Below are 25,636 nucleotides of genomic sequence, written 5' to 3'. Positions count from 1 at the left end.
GGGATGTCAGGGCTGGGAGGGGCCTGAGAACAGGGATGTCAGGTCTGGGAGGGGGCTTAGAACAGGAGATGTCAGAGCTTGGAGGGAGCTTAGAACAGGGGATGTCAGAGCTGGGAGGGGCCTTAGTACAGGGAATGTCAGAACTGGGAGGGGGCTTAGAACAGGGGATGTCAGAGCTGGGAGGGAGCTTAGAACAGCGGATGTCAGAGCTGGGAGGGAGCTTAGAACAGGGGATGTCAGAGCTGGGAGGGAGCTTAGAACAGGGGATGTCAGGGCTGGGAGGGAGCTTAGAATAGGGGATGTCAGAGCTGGGAGGGGGCTTAGAACAGGGGATGTCAGGACTGGGAGGGGGCTTAGAACAGTGGATGTCAGAGCTGGGAGGGAGCTTAGAACAGGCGATGTCAGGACTGGGAGGGAGCTTAGAACAGGGAATGTCAGGATTGGGAGGGAGCTTAGAACAGGGATGTCAGAGCTGGGAGGGAGCTTAGAACAGGGAATGCCAGGACTGGGAGGGAGCTTAGAACAGGGGATGTCAGGACTGGGAGGGAGCTTAGAATAGGGGATGTCAGAGCTGGGAGGGAGCTTAGAACAGGGAATGTCAGGGCTGGGAGGGGGCTTAGAACAGGGAGTGTCAGAGCTGGGAGGGAGCTTAGAACAGAGGATGTCAGGGCTGGGAGGGAGCTTAGGACAGGGGATATTGGGGTTGGGAAGGAGCTTAGAACAGGGGGTGTCAGGGCTGGGAGGGAACTTAGAACATAGAATGCCTGTGATGAGAAGGGCTTTAGAACAAAGATACTTAATGTAATTCAGTGCATTCTAATTCTATTCTGATAAATAATTATTTATCAGAGGCATTTCCACTCCAAAGATGCACCTGGACCACTGGGGCCTGAGCAGGGATAATTCCTCCCAAGCTCCTACTGGTCAGAACAGCCACAGTTGGACACAGTGTACCTTGCTCCCCACACGGTCATGCCATTTTGGTCCCTCTGAGAACGAAGGACAAATCCCCAACACGTCGTGTCCCAGGCACCCTACTCTGTGCTGAGGACAGACAATGTCAGAGCCGAGGGCAGAGGGGAGTTTGCCCTCCTCCGGAAGACAATGTCAGAGCCAGGAAGAGTCTTAGAACCTGGATCATCCGAACTGAGAGGGCTGTTAGAGGTCTAGCTAGGGAGGCTGAAAAGAGACCATCAGCAGCAATCTGATGGTTTCCCACCATCATTTGGGTTGTAAAACCTTTTGTTGCAAAATGCAAATGGTTTCTCCAGACCTAGATTCCTAGATCCGATCCCTGACCCTATTCTGATGCTTTTCTTCTGGGAAAGAAGCCTGGCTTGGCAGAAGGGCCTTTGCTTGAGAGATAGGAGAATAAATCTCTGTTCCATTCTCTTGGTTCTCTACATGAGCTCGACTAAGGAACCAGACCCCAATTTTCTCCAACTACAAAAAGAAAGGTCTGGACTCCCCTTTCTTGTTTGATTCTATGAACAGTCAGAAATGGAAGGGAGCGGTAGACTGGTCTGGTCAAGGAAGGTTCAAGAATGTGAGAGGAGGGGACTCCCTTAGTCAAGAAGCCCTTCCTCTCAGCTCCGGGCCTGTTGGAGCACCCCGGCTCAGTAGGGTAAAACTCTTAATGACCCTGCTGGGCCGAGGCCAGAGTTTAGCAGTCTCCTGCCTCCGAGATGAGGGTGTGGAGCCATAATTTGCCTCCTAGGCAGATGTTAAATAGTCCTTTCCAAGAAACTTGCATAGTAGATAAAGAGAGAGGAACTGCTGCTGGGGGTAGTCCAGCACTTAATAGCTGATTATCAAGTTAGGGCAGTTTCCCTAAGGAGAGGGGGGGGGGATCTTCATGCTACATTAAAAAGTAATAAAATAGCAACTTTCCTGAGCGGCGGAATACAGGAAGGCCGAGCATTTGCTTCAAACGCTGAATTTAGAATTACAGGCTTCATTAACTCAACATTTTTGCTTATTTAATACAGTTCCGTAATGAGCCGACTTCTTCACAGTGGCTTTGCTGAGTCCCCTCTGTCCCCAAACTTTTGGGGATCGTTGCCTGCCTGAAGGGAGAGGCGGCCTTTGCCGAGTTTGTTTTAAGGTTCTTCTCAAACTTGTTCCAAGCTCCGCTCCCCGGCTCAGGAAGCTCTCGTGGCTCCCTATTGTCATGAGGAAAAAGTTCAGGCTCCCCTTTCTGTGGGTGTTCAGTCCTTCAAGTCACATCTGAGAGCTCTTCCAGCAAAGGTGCTGGACGCCAACTCGTCCAACTCGTTTTACAGATGAGGCAACCGAGGCCAGGAAGGGGAAGGGCCCCAAACTCTCCCAAATGCTGTTATTCCTAACTTTCTTTGAGATTCTCTGAGCCAAAGTGAAATGATGGTGACTTGAGAGGAGGATGAGCCCAGGGGCTGCTGAAAATGCCATCTTCTTCTTCTTCTTGCAGCTTGGGCAAGCTCGGAGCACCTGTGAGGAGGTCAAGAGGAGCTCTCATCAGCTGAAGAAGAAGTGCCGCAATCTCACCTGTGACCTCGAGGACACCCGGGTACTGCTGGAGAACCAGCAGAGCCGGAATCATGAGCTGGAGAAGAAGCAGAAAAAGTGAGCTGGGGCTTTAACCACAGTAGTGCAGAAATAAGACCTAGAGGATCTGGATTCAAATCCCACTCTGACCTGTCCTCCCTCCGAGGCCCTGGGTCTTCCTTTGGAAAAGGGCGGTAATGGGCACCTGCCACACACAGGTGCACTTTATATATACACACAAGCACACAGATACACACATACACACATGTATACAAATAATATATGTTCAAACACACATATTTTATAAGCACATATATGTATTCACATACATAATATACATCTTAGATGTAAAACACATACCTATATTTATATGCAAGCATACATATACACACAAACACATATATGAGCAAACATTTATTTTATATACATATGTATTTACACACATACATGTAATACACACATATGTCTATATGCGAGCATAAACATACACACAAACACACATATACATTATATGTGCAAACATATTTTATATGCCTACATATATAAACATATATGTATTTATGTACATATTTCACACACAAATATATATGTACAATGCATATATTAGGTACACACATAATACATATGTAGATGATATACACATACACACAAATGTTTACATGTGTAATGCATGTAACACAAACATATACAGACACACACATTATAGCTAAAATACATACATATACATTTATATACAAGCATATATATACACACGTATACATACATTATATATGCAAACATATTAATATACACACATGCATATATAAACACACATGTATGTGTATGCATATACACAAACACACACATATATATTTACATGTAATCATAATATACACATACATACATTATATGTGCATATATGTTTTATCTACACATACTCATGTGTTCACATACATATACACGTACAAACACACATGTGCACACAGGCACACATATGCATACATTACATATGCAAACATGTGTTTTATATACATATATTCGTTTGTAAATAACAGATATGTTTTCATATATATATTCGCACACATAAACATACATATATGTATACAATGCAACATAATATACACATGTGTGTATACATGCACACCATATACATTGTATGTTTATAACACACATACGCATACACATACATATAAAATACATGCATATATTTGTATATACATATACTGAAGCATATGCAAGTTAAACATACATAGACACATACACATATAAATATTATATAAATATGTAAATATTCATAGACACATACATTATATAAATATGCATGTATATTTTATATTATACACATATTTATATAAACCTACATATATGCACATATTATGTATATGCTAATACATAAATATAGATTTGTAAACACACCTACATATATACTCTTATATCTATATAAACACATATGTTTATATGCACAATCTATATATACACATACACACATATTTATACACCCACAATACACATGATGCACATACAAACATACATATTTATATATACAAATATGTGTACACCACATGCATTATGCACACATGTATACATACACATAATACAATAATAACACACATGTAGGCACACAAATGTGTATATGTGCAACACATATAGTACAAACGTACATGTACAAATATATGTGTACAATGCACACAGTATACATATCCATGCATATAATACTACACATATACACAAACATGCACACATACATACAGCACACACATATACAGACAGACAGACAATAGTGAGATAATGACATGATGATATGGTGGCCAAGGAGATGAATGTCATTTTCGATGGTACCATGAGGGAGAGCGTGTCCGGGGCTGGGGGATCGCCCCACTGAGCTTTGATGTGGTCAGACCGCAGCTGGAAGACTGAGCTCAGCACTGGGCAGTACGGTTCTGGGGGGGCCGCCATGAGCTAGTTGTCAAGAGCTTCCAGAGGATGATGAGCCTCTGGGTTCGCTCCTATTGAGGCCAGGTGACAGAAATGGGGAGGTTCAGTCTGAAGACGACAAGACTTAAGAGCGGGGCATGCGTGTGTGCATGAAGGGACGTGTGTTAAATTCTAGCTCAGAGCTGGGACAGACAGAAGGCACAGATGGCCCCTGCTCTCGGGGTTCACTCACGGAGGAAGTTTCAGCTGTAAGTCATATGGAGGGACCTCTGGTCCTTAGGGTACAGCAGAGCAGCAGATGGCAATACGCTTCTGCTAGTGTCATTGTCACTAATGAGACCATTTGGCAGTGCCAGGGACGCCGGTGGGAGGACCTTTCTTGGCTGGGTTGCTGGTTTCTGTGGCTGCCCATAAGGCGGAGGCCATGAGGTCTGCTGGGGCAGATGCTCCCCTGGATGATGGCACTTGGGGGCCACATTGGAAGAAAGGCCGTTGGTCTAGGGCAGTGGTCCTCACACTTTTTAAACAGGGGGCCAGCTCCCTGTCCCTCAGACTGTGAGAGGGCCGGACTATGGTAAAAACAAAAGCTCACGCTCTGTCTCTGCCCCTCAGCCCATTTGCCATAACCCGGCGGGCCACATAAACATCCTCAGTTACCGCATCTGGCCCGTGGTCTAGGGCATGGTCCTATTTTCAAGAGTCTTGGGCATCCCTGAGCTGAAGTCCTACTGGGAGGAAACAATATCTGTCAATCAGTCAATATTAAGCACCTTCTGTGTGCCACGTCGGGTTCTGAGGACAAAAGTGAAACAGTCCCTCCCTCCAAGAGCTGACCTTCTGTTAAGGAGAAAATAGGTCCAAATGTAGGCGCCTGCAGGAGATATTTGAGAGATAATGTCTACTGAGGGCTGGTCCTGGGGATGCTGAGACTGAAGTGAAACCCGAACTCGTGGTTCTCAAAAAACTTATGTTCGATCCATCTATGAATGAGCAATTATCAAAAACTCATTATGTGCTAGGCTGTTCCAACAGCGAGGATTGTTATTGTTGTTCAGTCATTTCAATCTCGTCTGACTTTTTGTGGCCCCGTTTGGAGTTTTCTTGGCAAAGATCTTGGAATGGTTTATTATTTCCTTTTCTGACTCATCTTTCAGATGAGGAAACTGAGGCACAAAGGGGTCACCGGATAAGGCCTGCGAAGCCTTTGGAGGTCAATGCAGCCAGCACCCTCATTTTAGTCTAGGATGAAGAGCCCAGAGAGAGGAAGCTGCCTGTTCCAGTTAGTTATTTACACAGTAAATAGCAGAACCAGGATTAACCTGAGGGCTCTGAGACTGAGCGCAGCACTCTGGGGGCTGCTTATGGAACAGCTCTCAAGAGGCCTGGAGCAGAGATACCTAGAGCCAGCATCCAGATGCAGGAAATAATTTTTGTAACCAGTGGAGAGGTAGTGGGGCATATGAAGCTGCGAGTCAGAGGTTCTGGATTCAAATCTCATTCTGTCACTTATGTATGACCGTGGCCAGTGGTTGATTCTCCTGGTTCCGCATTTCTTCATCCTGGGGACTAGATGGGGTCCTTTCCAGCCTATATGACCTTGTCCTTGTCAGTCCAACTTTCTGAGACTCAGTTTCCCCACGTGTAATGTTAAAGGCTAGACTGGCTGGGGTTCCTTCCGTGCTTCTGTCTTTACTTAAGTCAGTCCAATTTTCTGAGCCTCAATTTCCCCAAAGCTAAAAAGTTGGACTAGATGACCTCTAGTGTCCCTCCCAGTTCTCTATCTATGATCCTGTCTTTACTTGTCAATTCAACTTTCTGAGTCTCAGTTTCTCCATATGTAAAGCTCAGGGGTTAAATTAGATGGCCTCTGGGATTTTTTTCCAGGTCTATATCTATGATCTTATGTTTCTGTCCTTCCTTAAGTCAGTCCAACTTTCTGGACCTCAGTTTACCCATTTGTAAAGCTAAGGGGTTGATCTAGATGGCCTCTGGGTCATCTATATCTATGACCAGGTCTCTATGACCCTGTCTTTACTTGTCAGTTCAACTTTCTGAGCCTCAGTTTCCCTATGTGTAAAGTTAAGGGGTCAAGGCCTCTGGGGTCCTTTCCAGGTCTGTATCTATGACCCTATGTTTCTGTCCTTCCTTAAGTCAGTCCAACTTTCTGGACCTCAGTTTACCCACTTGTAAAGCTAACGCGTTGGTTAGATGGCCTTTGGGTCATCTATAGCTATGACCAGGTCTTTATCTATGGCCCTGTCTTTGTCAGTTCAACTTTCTGAGCCTTAGTTTACTCATGTGGTTAAACTAGATGGCCTCTGGGGTTCCTCCCAGGTCTATATCTATGACCCTGTTTTACTTGTCAGTTCAACTTTCTGAGCCTCAGTTTCCCTATGTGTAAAGTTAAGGGGTCAAGGCCTCTGGGGTCCTTTCCAGGTCTGTATCTAGGCTCTTGTTCTTGTCAGTTTTACTTTTTGTGCCTCAGTTTCTCCACTTGTAAAGTTAAGGGTTTGACTAGTTGCCATGTTTTGATATGCCGTTTCCTTTCCTAGAGGGGTAAGCTCCTTGAAGGCAAAGACATTTTATTAAATCTTTGAATCCTTTTTGGCTAGCTGGCTCATAAAAGGCTCTCAAAATCCTTCTTGATTGATCAATTGATGTGAAGACTTCCCGGAGGGTCCTCATCCCCTTGAAAAGAAAAACAGAGTAGGGGAAAGGCAAACCCCTGGATGGAGTGAGGGAGTGGTCCTTCCTACCTCTAAGATTTCCTCCCAGATGGAAGAAAGCAATGACTGGAGTTAGTGCCCTCCAAAGTGTCTGTGACTATTGGGAATCCAGATGTGTAAACGGCAGCTGGATCTGAGGAGCAGCCCAGTGGGGCAGGGTGCCCTCCTCCTTTTCCGGTAATGACTCTCGAGGTAGAGGCGGCTTCTCCTCCTTGAGGATTGCCTCGTCAGAGTCAGCGGCAGGGTGTCTGGCATTGTTTGGACGGGCAGGGTCTTTCCACCTCTGGGTTCTTAAGTGATCAATTCTGTAGCAAGGACTACAAGTGGGAGGGAAGGGAGGGGGCTGCTTATTGACTCACAGGAGGAAGAGATTGCCAAGGCATCCCTTTGTGCTGTCAGACTTGTGTTTACTGTAAGTGACTGTTTACCAAGAGGCAGCAAATAGAATTTGTAACTCCACTGAGGTGTACTGACATTGAACCTGAACACCATTTAGCTCCCACCTCCCTCTTTCCATTCAGGAGTTTGCCCTTCCCCTGCTCTCTTTTTTTCTTCAAGAGAATGAGACCCTCTGGGAAATCTTTGCCTCCACCAATCTGTCACCTGAGAAGCATTTGGGAACCTACCATGGGCCAGGCTTCGTGCTACCCAATAGAGGATTCAAAGTTCAGTATAATTCCTTTGCCCTCAAGGAGCCTGCCTTCTTGCAGGGGAGATAATACGTCAAAACACGGCAAAATGTGGGGCAGCTAGGTGGTGCAGTGGATAGAGCACCAGCCTTGAATTCAGGAGGACCCGAGTTCAAATCTGGTCTCAGACACTTAACACGTCCTAGCTGTGTGACCCTGGGCAAGTCACTTAACCCCAGCCTCAAAAAGGAAAAAAAAAAAAAAAAACACGGCAAAATGTGCCGACAGATTCAAGAGAGATTTAGCAGATACCCAACTCCCTTTCCCAGAATCCTTTGCCCTTTGTATGGCATCCCTTCTGCCTTGTCAAACGGTGCCCTCTGCTCCAGACCAAAATTGCCTGACCTTTCCCCAATTCCCAAATTGTGACATCTCAGAGTTACAGGACCTCTCTGAGGGCCAAATAGTTCCTCTCCTCTTTATCTGAACCAAAATCTGCTTCTCCAAAATCTGCAATTGGCTGTCCATAGAGCATTTCACCTTTGGTGGGGTGGGGGTGTAGGGCTGTACCCCACAAGATTGGCTTGCTAAGGATCAAAGATCAAATAACAAGACATTGGAGAGAGGAGTCTCTCAAGAAAAACCATGTAGATGACCCATCCCTAGCTTGGATCACCATCCATGTGTGGGGTATGAAATGAGACCCCTAGGACGTTATAGTCCAGCTCCCTCTCCCCCTGGGTTCTAACGCTCCGAATGGACCCCAGGCATCTATCTCCAGTTGCTATAGTGACAAAGTGGGTCATAAAGGCAGACCTGAGAATTGACAGAACCTGTTGGCCTGAGTCTTGGAGGAACCAGTTTCCTGGGACATGACTTCAGTGGGACTTCTCCTTGCCCAGTTGACTGACCTTGTTCCTAATTTGGACGGGGAGTTCCAGGGAAGTAAATAAATTTGTGTTTCCAATTGCTTGGTCTAGCCTTTCATAGTTGATCAATGAGTCCCAGAGGGCAGAGCCTGGGGTGGCCGTTCACATGCTTCCAGAGGTAGCATGGAGAGTCCCTGACTAGGACATTGGCAAGCTGAAGTTCAGTTAGAGGAAGCTGGCCAGGATAGTGAGAGGCCTGGAGACCACACCGAATGAGGACTGGTCAGAAGGATGGAGGATGGTTAGCCTGGAGAAAAGAAGACTTAGGGGAGACATAGTATTAATGCTCCAGGATTTGAAAGGTTGACCGGTGGAAATTAGCCTTGTTCTTCTTGGCCCTGAGATGTAGATCTACTGGAACTGGAAAAGGCTGCCTCTGGGGGAGTCCTTCCTCTTCCTGGGTGGAGAATGGCCATCAAGCAGAGGCCAGATAGTCACTAACTGTGACTGTGATTAAGAGGAGGGATTCTGGGACAGGTGCAAGCTGCCCATTGGTCAATGAGCATTTATTGAGCATTTATTGTCACCTATGAGCTTCCTTCCATGCAGATCTGAGATATTTAAATGGTATTAGAAATACCCATTTCTAGTTAATCTGCCATTCCCATTTTCCATGGAAAACTGGGAGGAGGGACATGGTATCACCAGAGACTAAGGAGGGAACTTTTTTCTAAAATCTTAGATTTAGACCTAGAAAGGATTTAAAATAGATCTTTTCCACTCTCAAGCCCACCCCATATCTTTTGTTCTTTTATTGAACTACGGCTGCCTCATGATTTCAATAAAAGTGGAATTCAGATTGGGTCTAGTGATGGAAGACTGGGTTCAAAACCGAGCCTTAGTTTCCTCATCAATAAAATGGGTAGATTGGACTAGATGACTAGAGATCCCTTTTTAGCATAAAGTCTGTAATAATAATAATGACAATAATTGCAATAAAACAATAGCTAGCATTTGTATAGGTAGTATTTGAGAAACAAATACATAGGGTATCTCATGATAAAATGCCAGATCTCCAGGAATGTGGAATATACAAACATATACATGGGAATCAAATCCTCCTCTCCTTCCAGTGCCAGCTCCCTGGGACTCTCTGATGCAGCCATGGCAAGTTTGACTTGCAAGTTTGATGGGCTTCATCCAGGACAGTTTAGTAATGACTGGTTTAGTGAAAAGTGAATCCCTTCCAGACTGAAAGGAAACCCACAGAGCTTGGGGGGTACTCTACTTTCTGGAGGAATGAGGCTTGATGTACCTCTGTGGAACAAGACCTTGAATCTACCACCCAGGGCCTTCCATGGGACAAGAGCCACCTAGCTGAGGTTTTACGAGGCCGCTGGAGAATGAGGAGGAGGATTGTGGGTGTTAGGTGACCTTTAAGGAGGCAACATGGAAAGAGAACATTGGAACAAGAGTCTGAGAGATTGAGATCACAAGTCAGCTACAAACTACCTGTATAAATCGGAGAAAATACCATATGACCCCAGGCAAGTCACTTAACCCTGACTGCCTTCCCAAAACAAAACAAGAAACTAGCAAAAAAATAAATTGGAAAAAATAACTGAGCCTTTTTGGACCTGTTAAAATGGAAAAACTAGGCTACATGACCTCAAGCTCTAGGCTCTAGAATTCTTTCTGGTCTTTAGAAATGCCTCTTTTGAAATTATAGTTGTATATTTTTATAAATCTATAGAGCTATGTATTATATTATATTGCTTATTATATTATATATATGTTATACTGAGTATTTATACATACAGACACATGAAGCTATAGATTATTATATGTATATATTATAGTTATGTATTTATACATGCATATATATATATATATATATATATATATATATATATATATATATATATATATATATATATATATATACACACACACACATTTATCTACCTCTCCATCCATGAACTCCTCTCTCTATCCTTCTCTCTCCATATATATCTATATTTATACACACATCTATTTATGTTTCTTCATTTCTTTCTTCCTTCCTTCCTTCCTTCCTTCCCCTTCCTTCCTTCCTTCCTTCCTTCCTTCCTTCCTTTCTTTCTTTTTCTTTCTTTCTTTCTTTCTTTCTTTCTTTCTTTCTTTCTTTCTTTCTTTCTTTCTTTCTTTCTTTCTTTCTTTCTTTCTTTCTTCTTTCTTTCTTTCTTTCTTTCTTTCTTTCTTTTCTTTTCTTTCTTTCTTTCTTTCTTTCTTTCTTTCTTTCTTCTTTCTTTCTTTCTTTCTTTCTTTCTTTCTTTCTTTCTTCCTTTCTTTCTTCCTTTCTCTCTTTCTTTCTTTCTCTCTTTCTTTCTTTCTTTCTTTCTTTCTTTCTTCTCTTTCTTTCTTTCTTTCTTTCTTTCTTTCTTTCTTTCTCTCTTTCTTTCTTCTTCTTTCTTTCTTTCTTTTTCTTTCTTTCTTTCTTTCTTTCTTTCTTTCTTTCTTTCTTTCTTTCTTTCTTTCTTTCTCTTCTTTCTCTCTCTCTTTCTTTCTTTCTTTCTCTCTTTCTTTCTCTCTTTCTCTCTTTCTTTCTCTCTTTCTTTCTTTCTCTCTTCCTTCCTTCTTTCCTTCCTATCTGTCTGTCTCTATCTATCTATCTATCTATCTATCTATCTATCTATCTATCTATCTATCTATCTATCTACCTTATCTATCTAGTGTCTCCTGCTCATGTTATCCATCTGCTCATTCCCTGCCATAGTTGTTCTCCATCTATCCTTCCTCTCCACTTCTCTCCTCCTCCCTTTCCTCCTACTTTTGTGGGAATGAAGCAGTAACATCCATTCTTTCCTGGCAGGTTTGATATGCAATTAACCCAGGCTATTGGTGAATCATTGTTTGAAAGAGGCCTCCGGGAAAAATTGTCCCAGGAAAACTCTGGCATTCGGTGGGAGCTCGGCAAACTTCAGAGCAAGTTAGAGGTAAGTGGAGAGGAAAGGCCACAGTTCCTGCAGAGTACTGACTTGAAGGCATAGCCAAAAATCTATGGGGCAGGGGAAAGCACATGGGAGTTGGAGACAAAGGACCTGGGTTCAAATCCAGACCCGGACAAGTCATTTCATACCTCTGGCCTCAGTCTCCTCATCTGTAAAACCAAAGGGGTTGGACTCAATGATTTCCTTCTGGCTCCATCACTGATCTTCTCCTATGAATTTTCTAGGTGTAAGGGGATAATAATTGAATCTGTGAAAGCAGGTAGAAAGGGGAATGGAAAGAAAAACATTGATAGCTGGGAAAATTTGAAAGAATAAACCTGTAAAATGATGTAGGAAAGGTGAATTCAGCTTTCAACAGATTTGTGCTCACTGGCATTGAACATGATGCTGTTATTTCATTTGGTTTGTACTGAGGTACAGAAAGACATTTTGGAAAGGGGAAAGGGAGAATGAATGGGTGCTATTCCTCAACTGTTTTCTGAGGTCTGCTCCTCTTTGCAAAGTTCTATCTTTTGGAAAGCAATGGTTGGCTTGTCTGAAAAGATGGTTTCTCTGAAAACTACAATTCTGTGATCCCAGTTCTGTGATTCCAGGGTATGGAATTGCAGAATTGTCCAAGTATGGCATTGATCTCTCCTTCATATTCTCCCTCCAATCATTCCCCTCCTCTCTTTTCTTATGTTTAGATTCTTGCTATAACTGATTCTCTAACCAGGATGCTTAATTTGGGCCTCTCCTGGCCCGACAACATTTGTAAGTCACTTGCCACCTTCTGAACTCTGTCCCAGGTGCTGAATGTTGGAAAGTCCCCTCAGAGAGCATCTTAGTAGCCTGTTCTGGAAAATAATCCTTTCTACAGTATCCTACACAAGTAGTCACTCAATATTTGTGGGAAAAGCTACCTATGGAGGTCATAGGCCCCACCTCAGAACAGCCCTTCATCCTTGAGGCTCCCTTCTCCCAGTGGCTACTAGAAAGCTTCTAGTGATGATGTGTATTGTTCCAGTCAGTCTTCTTTGGGTTTCAGTTTTCTTTTGTATTCATTGGAGCTGATAATATCTACTTGACCTTCCAAGCTATTTAGAGGATCCAGCAGAAGAGCGAATAGACATATTTTGTAAAATAGGATTAGCTGTTGGATATCTATGTCTTCTAGGGTCTCCTCAGTCCAGTGTCTGAAATGTTTTCTTTCCCCAGGAAAAGGAGCAGGAAACTCTGGGTCTGAAACAGAAGCTGGAGATGCTCAAGGGTAACCTTGACTTAAGGCCCTGCACACTACCTGTTGGAGTAGAAGACATGGCTGATTTACAGAGAGAGCTCTGGGACCTGAAGTCCAGTGCCTTTGAGCAGCACAAGATACAGAACGAACAAGAGACTACAATTAAGAAACTGGAACAGGTACAGAGGATCTTCCACCCCTTCCTACCTTTCCCTCTCCTCCGAGCTGCAGGGGTTTGCCATTTCTTTCTCCAGCTCATTTTACAGATGAGGCAAACAGGGCGAAGTGACTTGTAAAATCGTTTGAATCCAGGCCTGGCAGCAGTCTTTCTGCTCTGCCACCTAGCTGTCCAATATTTAAGATCAAACTTGGGTTTCATTAATATGGAAAACTCCCTAGGAGAAATTTCCTTTGCAGATGCAGATCAGCACCAATTTTTTTTCCAACTTAGCTTCTTCCTTAGCATGTTGCCTGGAGCACAGGGGCCCAGTGATCTGCTCATTTTCTGTAAGAGGCAAGGATTGCACCTAGGACTTGGTCATTCCCAGGCTGCTTTCTTTCCAATACCCCAGATTGCCTCCCTAGAGGTTCTGAAAGCAACTGATCAGATGAAAAGAGCCATTTACTTTACCACCCACTGCTTGGGGTCTTGGTATTTGTCCCTCTGTATGTTCCAAGAGAGATGGAGAAGCCCTAGTTATTGTCATATATGTTTTCAAGTCTGCAAAAGGCTTTTGCTCCACTTATCTCCAGACTTGACAAGACTCACTGAAGTCTTGCAGTAATCCTGGTACTCACTGCTAGCTGGGGTGACTTTGTGAAAATTACTTGGCCTTTCTGGACCTCGATTTTCTCATCTATAAAATGGATGGGAAAGTGGACTAAACATCGTCTGATATTACTTCCAGTAAGTCTGTGGAGGAGGTAGCTACTAGAGCTCTCATGGGCCCATTTTGTAGATAAAGAAACTGAGGGCCTTGAATTCAGTTCTTTGTTGATTCTGAATCCAGCATCCTTAGTAGGACGCTCTGCCATTTTTCCTTGCCTCTCAGAGAATTGTTTGAAGTCTGAATGCTCTATAGAAATACAAAAAGTTTCATTGGAGCTAAGTCTTTGTACTTAGAGTCAGAGAAACATTTTTGGAAGCTCCACTAAATCTTTAATGTCTCATTGCACAGTGTAGCATGCACCCATCCACTAGAGGCTAGAGTACCAGAATGGTAATTTACTCATGCTGTCCCAGGGACTCAAATGTTAGTTTACCTTCCTTGTTTACTAAGCATCTCTACAGATGCCTTACCAAATAAACCATGTTCATCTTTATTATTCTGTGATTTCACATATCCTTCCTCTGATGTGGCTGTTGCCTCCACAGCTACGCATTCGGTTTGAGATGGAGATTGAACGGATGAAACAGATGCATCTGAAAGATCAGGAAGACAAGGAAGAAGAGCTGGAGGATGTGCGACAGTCCTGCCAAAAGCGGGTATGTCATTTGGTGCCTGGGCAGCTACGGGGTGGGGAGTTCCTCATAATGTCAGAGCCTCGTTGGCCAGACCTAGTTCTATCCGGATACCTGCAAAGCTGCATTCTAAAAACTGGCAAGAGCCCATTACAGGGCAGGGGTGCCATTGTGTCCTCTTGGAGCATATGGGAATGGACGACCAATGTCTCCAGGAACTTTTACACTGCCCTGAATCGCTCCACCAAATTTCCTTGACTTCAAATCATTGAGAAATAGATATCGTTGTTTAGTTGGGTCCAACTTTCTCTCATGTCATTTGGGATTTTCTTGACAGAGATATTGAAGTGGTTTATAATTTCCTTTTCCAGCTCATTTTATAGATGGGGAAACTAAGGCAAATAAGGTGAAGTGATTTGCCCATGGTCATGCCATTAGTAAATTTCTCAGGCTGGCACTCTGTGCACTATGGATAGGGCAGCTAAATGGTATTTTATAGATAGTAATCCATGGTTAAAACATCAGAGTCATTTTTGACTCTTCTTCCTCTCTGTTGGCTCTCTTATCCAGTCAGGACTATAGGATTATAGATATGAATCAGCTTAAATTAATAAGAATTTATTAAGCATTTAATAAATGCTTAATATGCACTTTTATGCGCCAGGTCTGTGCTAAACATTAGTAATACAAAGAAAGACAAAAATAAAGATCTCTGCCCTCTAAATACCCTTTATGAAGCATAGATTTGATTATTTCATTGTAAAGAACTTCATCGTTTCTCTGACTTCTATGAAAAAACATGAGTATCCTTAGTTTAGCCTTTAGGGTCCTATACAATCTTCATCCTTGTTGAAACATGACTCTTCTTTGGGTGCAGTATATTCTGGCCAAAGGGGCTCACCATCTACTCCTCAGATTTGACATGTACTCCCGTGTTTATCTTCACACAACTCTCCCCATGTATTTACAAGGTCATTCCTCATATCTGGAATACAGAACCTGCTCGTTGCTGCCTTTCAAAGTCTTCTTCCCTTGAGGCTCAGCTCAGATGTGGATGGGGTAGTTACTAGAGCTCTCATGGGTCCATTTTGTAGATAAAGAAACCAAGGGCCTTGAACTCAGGTCTTTCTTGATTCTGAGTCCAGCATCCTTATAGGCCACTCTGTCATTTTTCCTTGCATCTTAGAGAATTGTTTGAAGTCTGAATGCTCTATAGAGCCATTGTGATCTTCCTTCATTGACCCTTCCTTCCAATTAAAACTTGTTTCCCTTCTTAGTTTTCCTAGAGCTTACCAAATTTCCCTCACTCCTTAGCACCAGACATGCTCACCTGTGTATATATCATCTCTTCTGCATTTTTAGCAGGATGTAAGCTCCTTGAAGACAGGCAGTATACAGGACAGGTATTCATCATTTCTGTCCTTTTACTCTTAGCACTGAATCCAGGCTCTTGACCACAGGAGGCATCTTATGAAAATGATTCATTGTGGAAGGGAACTGATGCTCATAATAGAGACTTGTCTGTTCCTATGACATGAGAATTTTTACAATAATTCAATTTTAATTAATATTATTCCTGAGTCCTTATTATGGGCCTAGGACTATGGTAGATTTAAGTTTTTCATGATATGCTTATAGAAATGATGGAAAGATGTGGGCTTCATTGTATAATTAGAAAGATTCACAAATAGTTAAATAGTTGGATTCAAAGAAAGAATTTGATATCATTAGAAAGTAATCTCCAGTGGTGTACACCAAGCGTCTGTGTTTGATCCCCTATTATTTAGCATTTATTTATTATTAATGATTTGGATACAGGCATAGAAGATCCTGATAAAATATGTAGTAGTTGCCACAGAACAAGGAAACATAGCTAACAAACTCAAGCTTCTAAAGTATTTTGGAATTTAATAAGATTAAGTTAAATATAAAGTCTTATTGTTACTCCAGAAAGTAAAGTTCACAAATAGAAGATGCGTGATATGTGACTACACAGAAATCCATATGGGGGTATTGACTAAATGCAAACTTTTAAAATTTATTTTTATTAGATTTATCTAGGTCTGAGAGGCATAAATTGGGGCCTCTTATTATAATTGTTTTAGTGTCTCTTTTGTCCTGTAACTCATTTAACTTTTCTTTTAGGAACCTAAATACTATACCATTTGAGGCATAGTATTACTATTAATTCATTGTTTATGATACCCTCTTACCAAAACGCTATTTCCTTGACTATCTCTTTCAATTAGGCCTATTTTTGCTTTTGCATCGTCCAAGATCATGACTATTGCCCTTAACTTTTTTTTAACTTCATATGAAACCTAATAGCTTCCAACCTTAATTTGAACTTGATGTGTATCTTTCAGTTTAAATGTGTTTATCATAAACAATATATTATTACTCACCATGTTATTCCTGCCTTCCCCTTAGCTCTTTTCCTTTCTGTTTTCCCTTTGAGTTAGGTGTATTTCTGTACATAATTGTTATCAATGGTAGGTCATCCTTTTTTTTTAACCAGTTAAGATGAAAATAAAGTTCAAGTGTTGCTTGCTACTCTTTCAAACTAGTATGTGTTTTATAAACTCCTGATTACACACTCCGTTTCTGGGATATTTCCCTCCATTCTTCTTTTACCTTAGTTATTCTCCCAATGGGTTTCTTTTCCCCATTCTTCCAATTCTTTTTTTTTGAGATCATGAAAACATAATAAAATCATTCTAAGGCCCTCTTTCTAATTGGATTCTCATCCTGATCCATATTATTGCTAGAGTTTTGAGAGACCATATATACCATTGTCTGATATAAGAATGAACATAGTTAATTTTGTTTTATCCCTTATTTTTGCTCATTCGTGTTTATTTTTCAATACTTCTCTTGATTGCTATGTTTTCATTTCAGATTTTGTACTGTACTCTAGCCTTTTCATCAGGAATGCTGAAGTAGAGTAGGAATGCTCTACTTAAAGAGCTATTCCCATCCTCCATTCCCATAGAAGTACACTGTTTTTTCTAGATAGGTTATTTTTGACTGCAAACCTAAATCCTTTACCTTCTAGAATATAATGTGCTAAGCTCTTCACTTCTTCAGAGTGATTGCTGCTAAATCTTGTGTGATCCTGACTTTGCCTCGTCCTCAGTACTTTTTATGGTTGCTTGCAATAAATATTCTTGATCTGGAACCCTGTATTGTGGCTATAATATTCCTGAGAATTTTCATTTTGGGGAAATTATTTCAGAAAGTGACTAATGGATTATTTCAACTTTTACTTTGTTCTCTGGTTCTATGAGATGTTGGCAGTTTTCTTTTCTTTTTTATTAATGTTATAATTATAATTTTTGACAGTATATATGCATGAGTAATTTTTTTTACAACATTATCCCTTGTATTCATTTTTCCAAAATTTCCCCTCCCTCTCTCTACTCTCTCCCCTAGATGACAGGCAATCCCATACATATTAAATGTGTTACAGTATAGCCTAGATACAATATATGTATGTAAAATCAAATTTCTTGTTGCACGGTAAGAATTGGATTCTGAAGGTATAAGTAAACTGGGTAGAAAGACAGTAGTGCAAACATTTTACCCTCAATTCCCAGTGTTCCTTCTCTGGGTGTAGCTATTTTTGTCCATCATTGATCAACTGGAAGTGAATTAGATCTTCTTTATGTTGAAGATATCCACTATAATCAGAATATATCTTCATACAGTATCATTGTTGAGTGTATAGTGATCTCCTGGTTCTGCTCATTTCATTCAGCATCAGTTCATGTAAGTCTCTCCACACTTTTCTGTATTCATGTCTTTGCTGTTCATTTTTTACAGAGAAATAATATTCCATAACATTCATATACCATAATTTACCCAAACATTTTCCAATTGATGGACATCCATTCATCTTCCAGTTTCTAGCCATTACAAAAAGGGCTGCCACAAACATTTTGGGACACACAGGTCCCTTTCCCTTCTTTAGCATTTCTTTGGGATATAAGCCCAGTAGTAGTACTGCTGTATCAAAGAGGATGCACAGTTCGATAACTTTTTGGGCATAATTCCAGATTTCTCTCCAGAATGGTTGGGCTCTTTCACAACTCCACCAACAATGTATTAGTGTCCCAGTTTTCCCACATCCCCTCCAACATTCATCATTATTTGTTCCTGTCATCTTAGCCAATCTGACAGGAGTGTAGTGGTATCTTAGAGTTGTCTTAATTTGCATTTTTCTGATCAGTAGTGATTTGGAACACTCTTTCATATGAGTGGAAATAACTTTCAATTTCATCATCTGAAAATTGTCTGTTCATATCCTTTGACCATTTATCAATTGGAGAATGGTTTGATTTCTTATAAATTAGAGTCAGTTCTCTATATATTTTGGAAATGAGGCCTTTATCAGAACCTTTAACTGTAAAAATATTTTCCCAATTTGTTACTTCCCTTCTAATCTTGTTTGCATTAGTTTTGTTTGTACAAAAGCTTTTTAATTTGATGTAATCAAAATTTTCTATTTTGTGATCAATAATGATCTCTAGTTCTCCTTTGGTCACAAATTCTTTCCTCCTCCACAAGTCTGAGAGGTAGACTATCCTATGTTCCTCTAATCTATTTATGATCTCATTCTTTATGCCTAAATCATTGGCAGTTTTCTTTTATGAGATTTAGAATTCTGTTTTCGTTGTTCATGTCTTTCAGATTCTTAAATGACATGCCCTCTATTTTCCAGGTGTATTTTTCAATTGTTTTTCCTATGAGATATTTATCATTTTCTTCTATTTTTCAGACTTTTGACTTTGTTTTATTATTTAGTAACGTCTATAAAATCCTAGACTTCCAAGAAGTGAACAATTATTATTTTTATGGAATTATTTTCTTGGATAAGATTTTGTATATTGTTTCAAGCAGTTAACTTTCTTTTTATGTATTTTTTTCCTGTGCTTCTTGCTTTTGGGTTTTAAAACCATTTTAAAGTTTTTTTTTAAATCTTGCTTTAACTCTTTTGGGAATTCTCATTGGACTTCTTTCTGTTGGAGCTGTACTTTTCCTTGAGACATTGAGGTAGATGTTTTTAACTCATTCTCCTCTTTTGTTACTATGTCTTGAGTTCCCCTATTACCAGATTAGCCCTTTTTGAGCTCCAGCTCTGCTCATGGGGACAGAGCCACACAACTAATTTGTTTCTTGCCCAGGACACAGAGCTCATGCTTGTAACTAATTGTTTTTCTTAGGTCTGGAGTTGAGTAATGAGTAAAAGCAACTACTAAAAAGCTCCCATTTCTGCACCAAGTGCTAGTTCAGAGATGCCCTGGTATTTTTTTTTTTTGCCCTGATGCCTTTTGCCTCAGTGCTCCCATCTTGGCCCTCTTTTTGATCCCTGAGTAATGGGAAGTTTCATGTGTGCTCATGGCTGGATCCTGTCTCCAATGTCCATAGACCTCTCTGTCTTCCTGGGACAAAAATAAATGAATCATTGCTGTTTTCTTAATTCCAATCAGAATCTAGTTTGATGCCTTTTCTAGATTATTGTAGAAAAAGGATAATAGGGGCTACATCCAACTTTCTTTTATTCTGCCATTTTGACTCTGCCTCCCAAGTATGAACTCAACCTGGACCACCAGTATAATATGGTAGTCAACAAAGTGAATACAATCTTGCTTTAAGAGATGCTTTACTTGAACCATCTCCACAACTGCACTATTGTGTTCAGTAGTGAGCACTCCTCTATGTCTATGTTCAGTGAAGGACACTACATGGATATATTTGTGTCTACATGAATCTAGATATTTAACTACACATATACATACGTTTTACACATTCACGTTTACAAATCATTTTTCCTAAAACAACTTCAAGATGAGTAACACCTCTATATTATCCTCATTTTAGAAGTGAGGAAACTGAGTTGTTAAGAAATTAAGTACTTTTTTGTAGGGGCAGCTAGATGGTACAATGAATAGATTACCAGTACTGGAGTCAGAAGACCTGAGTTCAAATCCAACCTCAGATATTTATTAGTTATGTGAGCGCAGGCAAGTCACTTTATCCTAACTTCCTCAAAAAAAAACAAAAAACAACCCAAAAACAACCAAAAAGAGGCTTCCAAGAAGGATTCAGATTCAAGTTTCTTGGATCTAAATCTAGGGTTACTTGTCCTAGGCCACATTGCTTTTGTTGGCTGTAAGTAGAGACTCAGAGAAAGGACAGACAAGTTTTGAAGAGGAAAACTACTAATTGGACCTGCAATCCAGTCTTCTAGCTTGAAGACTATATTTTTATCATCCTAATGCCAATAAAACTTTATGTAAGAAGTGAGCACTGAAGCAATAGCATTGAAGGATAGTGTAGGATTTGGGTCAGCGCAAAGGAGAAAGAAGCAGTAATTTCTCCTGGGAAGTTCAGTCCTCTCATCTCTTAATTTTCTCAGGACTTTAGGGTGCAGTGAATTTTGATTTGTAGTCAAAAAATTCAAACTCATGTCTATCTCTTACTATTTGTAAAACCTTGGGACAAATTCTTTCCCTTCTATGGGATTCAGTTTCCTATTCTATAAAAGGAAGGGAATTAAACTAAAGATAATCTCTAAGCTATTTCCATCTTGAACACCTATGATCTAATTTGATAACTTCAAGAACATCATGAGTTAAATTTCAAAGTCATTATTTCTCCCACCAAGCTTGCTATCCTATCTTTGTCACTGGCACAATTGTGCTCCCTGTCATCCTGGTTCAAATCTTGTAGTCTTCCTTTATTTCCCCTTCTCTATTGTTCCCACATCTAGTCACCATATGAAGTTGATTCTTCCTTTATTTCCCATTTGTCATTTTGCTTTTTATCCCTCCTTCTGCCACTGCAGCCCAGGCCCTCCCAACATGACCCAGCCTCTTCTAGTAGCCTCCTTTCTTGGTCATCTTGCTTCTTTATTCCCAGTATACCATGAATATTTTTAAGGAGACACTTGTCTGAGTAGAAGCCTTCTTTCCATGGAAGGAGGAAAAGAGCCTGCCAGTGATGTCCATGGGTCTCTCTGGCCTGAGGCTTTGCTAAATTTGTTAATTTGTGGGAAGGATTCATCAGTCAGGTTATAGAAAGGGCTGCTGATGAGGAGGAGAAGCTACCATTCTCTGGTACAGCAGTGGGGGTGCTGAGCCCATCCCAGGCTTGGTTAGGCACTTGTCAGATGATGGCACCATTACTGTCAGGGTCCTGACCCTGGCAAAAAACAGTCAGAATTATGTTTCAATCCACTCCCAGACCAAGCCTCTGTAACCCTGTCATTCTGTCATTCCTGGAGAAATAATAATGGATGGACTTTTAGCAGGCAACCTCATTCATCATTGTGATGGAATTTCTTTAGGCTTCTGTCTCTGCTTTTGGGGCCTGTCTCCTCACATATTCACTGACCACTCAGTTCAGACTGGCCTCAAGTCACCTCCTCAAGAAGGACAATAATGTAGTTTTAGCTTGAGACCTGAGATGCACCTGGTGATTTCATACCCTGGCAAAAAACCCAAAAACAAACAAACAAACAAAAAACCTTTCTTGGGGTTGGATGTATGATGAAGCAAGGAAGGAGAGGAGAATCTCACCATATAGTACCATCCCTCCCCCTCTCTTTCCTTTCCTTCCTTCTTTCTCTCTTCCTCCATGTTTTTTCCTTCCTTCCTTCCTTCCTTCCTTCCTTCCTTCCTTCCTTCCTTCTTTTCTTCTTCCCTTCCTCCCTTCCTCCCTTCTTCCCTTCCTCTCTTCCTCTCTTCTTCCCTTCCTCCCTTCCTCCCTTTCTCCCTTCTTCCCTTCCTCCCTCCCTTCCTTCTTCCCTCTCTCCATCCCTCCCTCCCTCTCTCCCTCCATTTCTCTTTTCTTTTCTTCCTTCATTCCTTCCTCTCTCCCTCCCTCCCTTCTTTCCTTCCTCCCAATTTAGAGATCATCTGGGTTAAATGTCTCATTTACCCATCCTTATATCTATTCATCAATTCCTTCTATAATCACTTATTAACACTTACTTTGTGCTCAGAACTGTGTTAGGAACCAAGATTTGTATTCAGATCTTTCTGTTTGACTGTCCTATGTTCTTTCCTTATGTTAACAGCTACGGCAGCTAGAGATGCAGCTGGAACAGGAAAATGAGGAGAAGAAGATGGTTCTCCATGAAAAGCAGGATTTGGAAACCCTCATTGGGACACTCTGTGAACAGGTAGATCAAGGGGGACCATCCTTTGCTCTGAGGAGCTCCCTCCCTGTTGGGGAGAGCAAATGAAGACACGATATTCATGGTTAGGCTTGAAGACTGGTTCTAGAAGGGCTACTGGCCTTGAGCTAGGATGACTGAGTGCCCTCCTCTTTTAGATAGAAATCACAATAACATCTCTATATCTATATCTATGATTTTGTCAGCAATGGGGAACTCTTCTTGAGGGACTCCTTTCACCAACACAGATTGTGGCCCGTCTGGCTGACTTGATAAGGCCTAGAGAGTTATTGGAGTTAAAGTAAAGTGACTTGTCCTCCAGGGTCACAGTGTGATTGTCAGAATGAAGATCAAGCACCAGACATTTTATCCATCATTCTATGAGGCCCCTAATTATAATAATGATGACATCATCAACAACAACCAATTTTTGTGATTAGCTCAATCCTCTCATTAAAGTCAACTAACTGCTTTAGTGTTGGCAAAACAGTTTAATTACCCTGCCTCTTTTGAGCCTTAGGATAGCCTGTTGAGGGATTATTAAGCTTATTTTACAGATAACTATGGCATTTAAAAAAATTCGAGAGACATAATTTTGGGGTAATTCATTCATTTGATCAATAATGTCAGCACTTTAATTAAAGGATGGTCATTTGGCCATTTCTTTCTTAGACCAAAGAGACAATCATGGCCCTGGGCTCTGACTTATATACCCTTTTGGAAGAAGCTGTTCCCTCGGGTGGCAATCAATTCTGATTGGCTAAAAATTAATGAGAAAATGAATATTATAATGAAGGTATAGATCTCAACTCTGATTATGTCATTTACTTCTTAAGTTAGCTCCACCATGGGCAATCTATTCAAAAAATTTCTTCCCACCCAGATCTGAGTGGAATATAGTGACTTGCCCTACTTGAACTCACAAAGTTAGCTTAAACTTCAGAGATTGAGGTCTCGAGATGATGATAAAAGAAAAAAAGGGGAATTCTGAATCTCCCCAAATCATTGGTTACTAATAATTTCTCTCATAACTAAATAGAGATGAAGATCAGCTAACTGAGATTGCTTGGACAGGCCATTCCATCTCTAGCTCTATGTTTTGTCCAGGCTGTCCTCCACCTGTGAAATGCTGTTCCTATCTCCTTTAGCTTCTTGAAATCCCTACCAAGGTTCCATTCAAGAGCTATCTTGTACACTGATTCTCTGAGCTATCAGTGACTCACCTGACACTCCATTTACTGTGATTTCTTTTATTCTTATTTACTTTCCAATAAACATGTCATTTTGATTGTCATTCACTTATGTTCATATCCACAACCAAACAACAGACTCAACTGTCTTTCTGTATTCAGTCCTCTGAGGGATGAACTTACTGAGTCAGTAAAATAATGGTCAACCATTGGCTACGGTCAATCTTGGAGCCAGAGACCCAGGTGTGAATCTTTACTCTTGCTTATTCCCTGTGTAAACAACTACTTCATCTATTTGGATCTCAGTTTCTTTCATCTGTAAAATGAGACTTTGAGCTTAAAGGCTTTAAGATTCCTACTGGCCCTACAGTCTGATTCTAAGATCCTCTGAAGGCTGATCTGGGAGCTAATTTCTCCATGAAAGCCATTTTCTTCCATCTGCAGCTCCCTCCTTTTCCTTTTCCTAGAGTGCTTTATCAGTCATAAAATTTGGCAACCAAGAAAGTTGGTGGGACCTTAGTTTGAAGTAAGAAAGGCCTACCTTTGGAGTATAAAGAGCAACACTCTCCTTGTTCCCTGTTCTGCTCAGACACCATCCAGTTGTTCAGTTCTGGAAGCATGCTTTGGGAAGGTCTGGGATGATCAGTCTGGAGAAAAGAAACTCATGGGGGAAGTTGACAATTGCTTTTAAGCATGTGAAGGGGGTGTTCCATGGAAGAGGGGTTAAAGTTTTTTGTTTGGTCCCAGAGAGAGAACTAAGTGGGTCACTGCTGCTTTAGGCATTTCCTAGCTGTATGACCCTGAAAAAAATCATTTTGCCTCAGTTTCCTGATCTATAAAATAAGGATAAATACAAGTAGAGTGCTTTTGAAATCTTCAAAAGTTATAAAAATGAGGTGATGATTCTTGCTTTTTTTCTTGTTCTCTTCTATTCCTATTGTCTGGTTGCTATTCTTCAAACATGACATTCTATCTCCTTTCTCCATGCCTTTGGGTGAGCTGGTACCAACATAGGAGCATCTTTGAACTGCAGATGGAAGAAAATGGCTTTCATGGAGAAATTAGCTCCCAGATCAGCCTTCAGAGGATCCTAGAATCAGTTTGTAGGGCCAGTAGATTGGAGCAGTAGGTTGGAGCAGATATAGGAGCACCTATATCTCTTCGAATTCCTAGCTTCCTTCTAAATTCAGTTCAAGGGGCTTCTCCACAAAGCCATTCCTGCTCACCGAAGATGCTAATGACTACCCCTTACAAATTATCTTTTAATTGGCTTATATTTTATGTAGTTAGATAGTATAGATTATTTTCCCCAAATTCAAGGCAAGACTTTCACTTTCATCTTTGAATCTCCAGCATCAAACTTACTTGGTAAATAGAAGGTGGTGCAATAAGTGCTTTGCCTGGGAGCAAGAAACCCTGAGTTCAAATCCCACCTCAGATATGTATTAGCTGTGTGACCCTGGACAAGTCACTTAACCTTCAGTTTCTTCATCTGCTAAGTAAACTAGAGAATTAAATGGCAACCCCTCAAGTATCTCTTTCAAGAAAGCACCAAATGAAAAGTTGGACGTGACTGAAATGACTGAATGATGACAACAATAATAAATGTTTGTTAAATGATTATTAACCATAATATTTTTGTATTATGGTATTATAATGTATAGTGTTAGACATATTATATAGTATTATTCATATTAATGTATAGTATAATATAAAGTATTATAAATGTCTAAAATGGAAGAAATAGCCTGTTCTTAAAAGAGTATACTCTAGGTGTATGGAAAATTCATTTTTTTAAAACAAATACATCAATAATCATTTATTTATTTATTTATTTATTTATTTTAAATTTTTTAAAATTTATTTTTATAATTATAACATTTTCTTTGACAGTACATCTTCATGGGTAATTTTTTTACAACATTATCCATTGTA

The 25,636-nt window shown here is 40.8% G+C and overlaps 1 protein-coding gene across 1 annotated transcript in view; it reads left to right on the top strand.

Moving 5' to 3' along the window:
- MYO18B (myosin XVIIIB) overlaps nucleotides 1-25,636 on the top strand; it is a 358,263-nt gene that overhangs the window by 181,177 nt on the left and 151,450 nt on the right. The window contains exons 29-33 of the mRNA XM_074295232.1: nucleotides 2,447-2,601; nucleotides 11,513-11,636; nucleotides 12,849-13,049; nucleotides 14,246-14,356; nucleotides 22,413-22,517. Coding sequence (XP_074151333.1) covers nucleotides 2,447-2,601; nucleotides 11,513-11,636; nucleotides 12,849-13,049; nucleotides 14,246-14,356; nucleotides 22,413-22,517 — 696 coding nt within the window. The remainder of the gene's footprint in view (nucleotides 1-2,446; nucleotides 2,602-11,512; nucleotides 11,637-12,848; nucleotides 13,050-14,245; nucleotides 14,357-22,412; nucleotides 22,518-25,636) is intronic.

Source organism: Sminthopsis crassicaudata, chromosome 1, assembly GCF_048593235.1.
Source record: "Sminthopsis crassicaudata isolate SCR6 chromosome 1, ASM4859323v1, whole genome shotgun sequence".
Lineage (NCBI taxonomy): Eukaryota > Metazoa > Chordata > Mammalia > Dasyuromorphia > Dasyuridae > Sminthopsis > Sminthopsis crassicaudata.
Note: the sequence above shows the minus strand (reverse complement) of the source record. Positions and strands in the feature narration are given on the sequence as shown.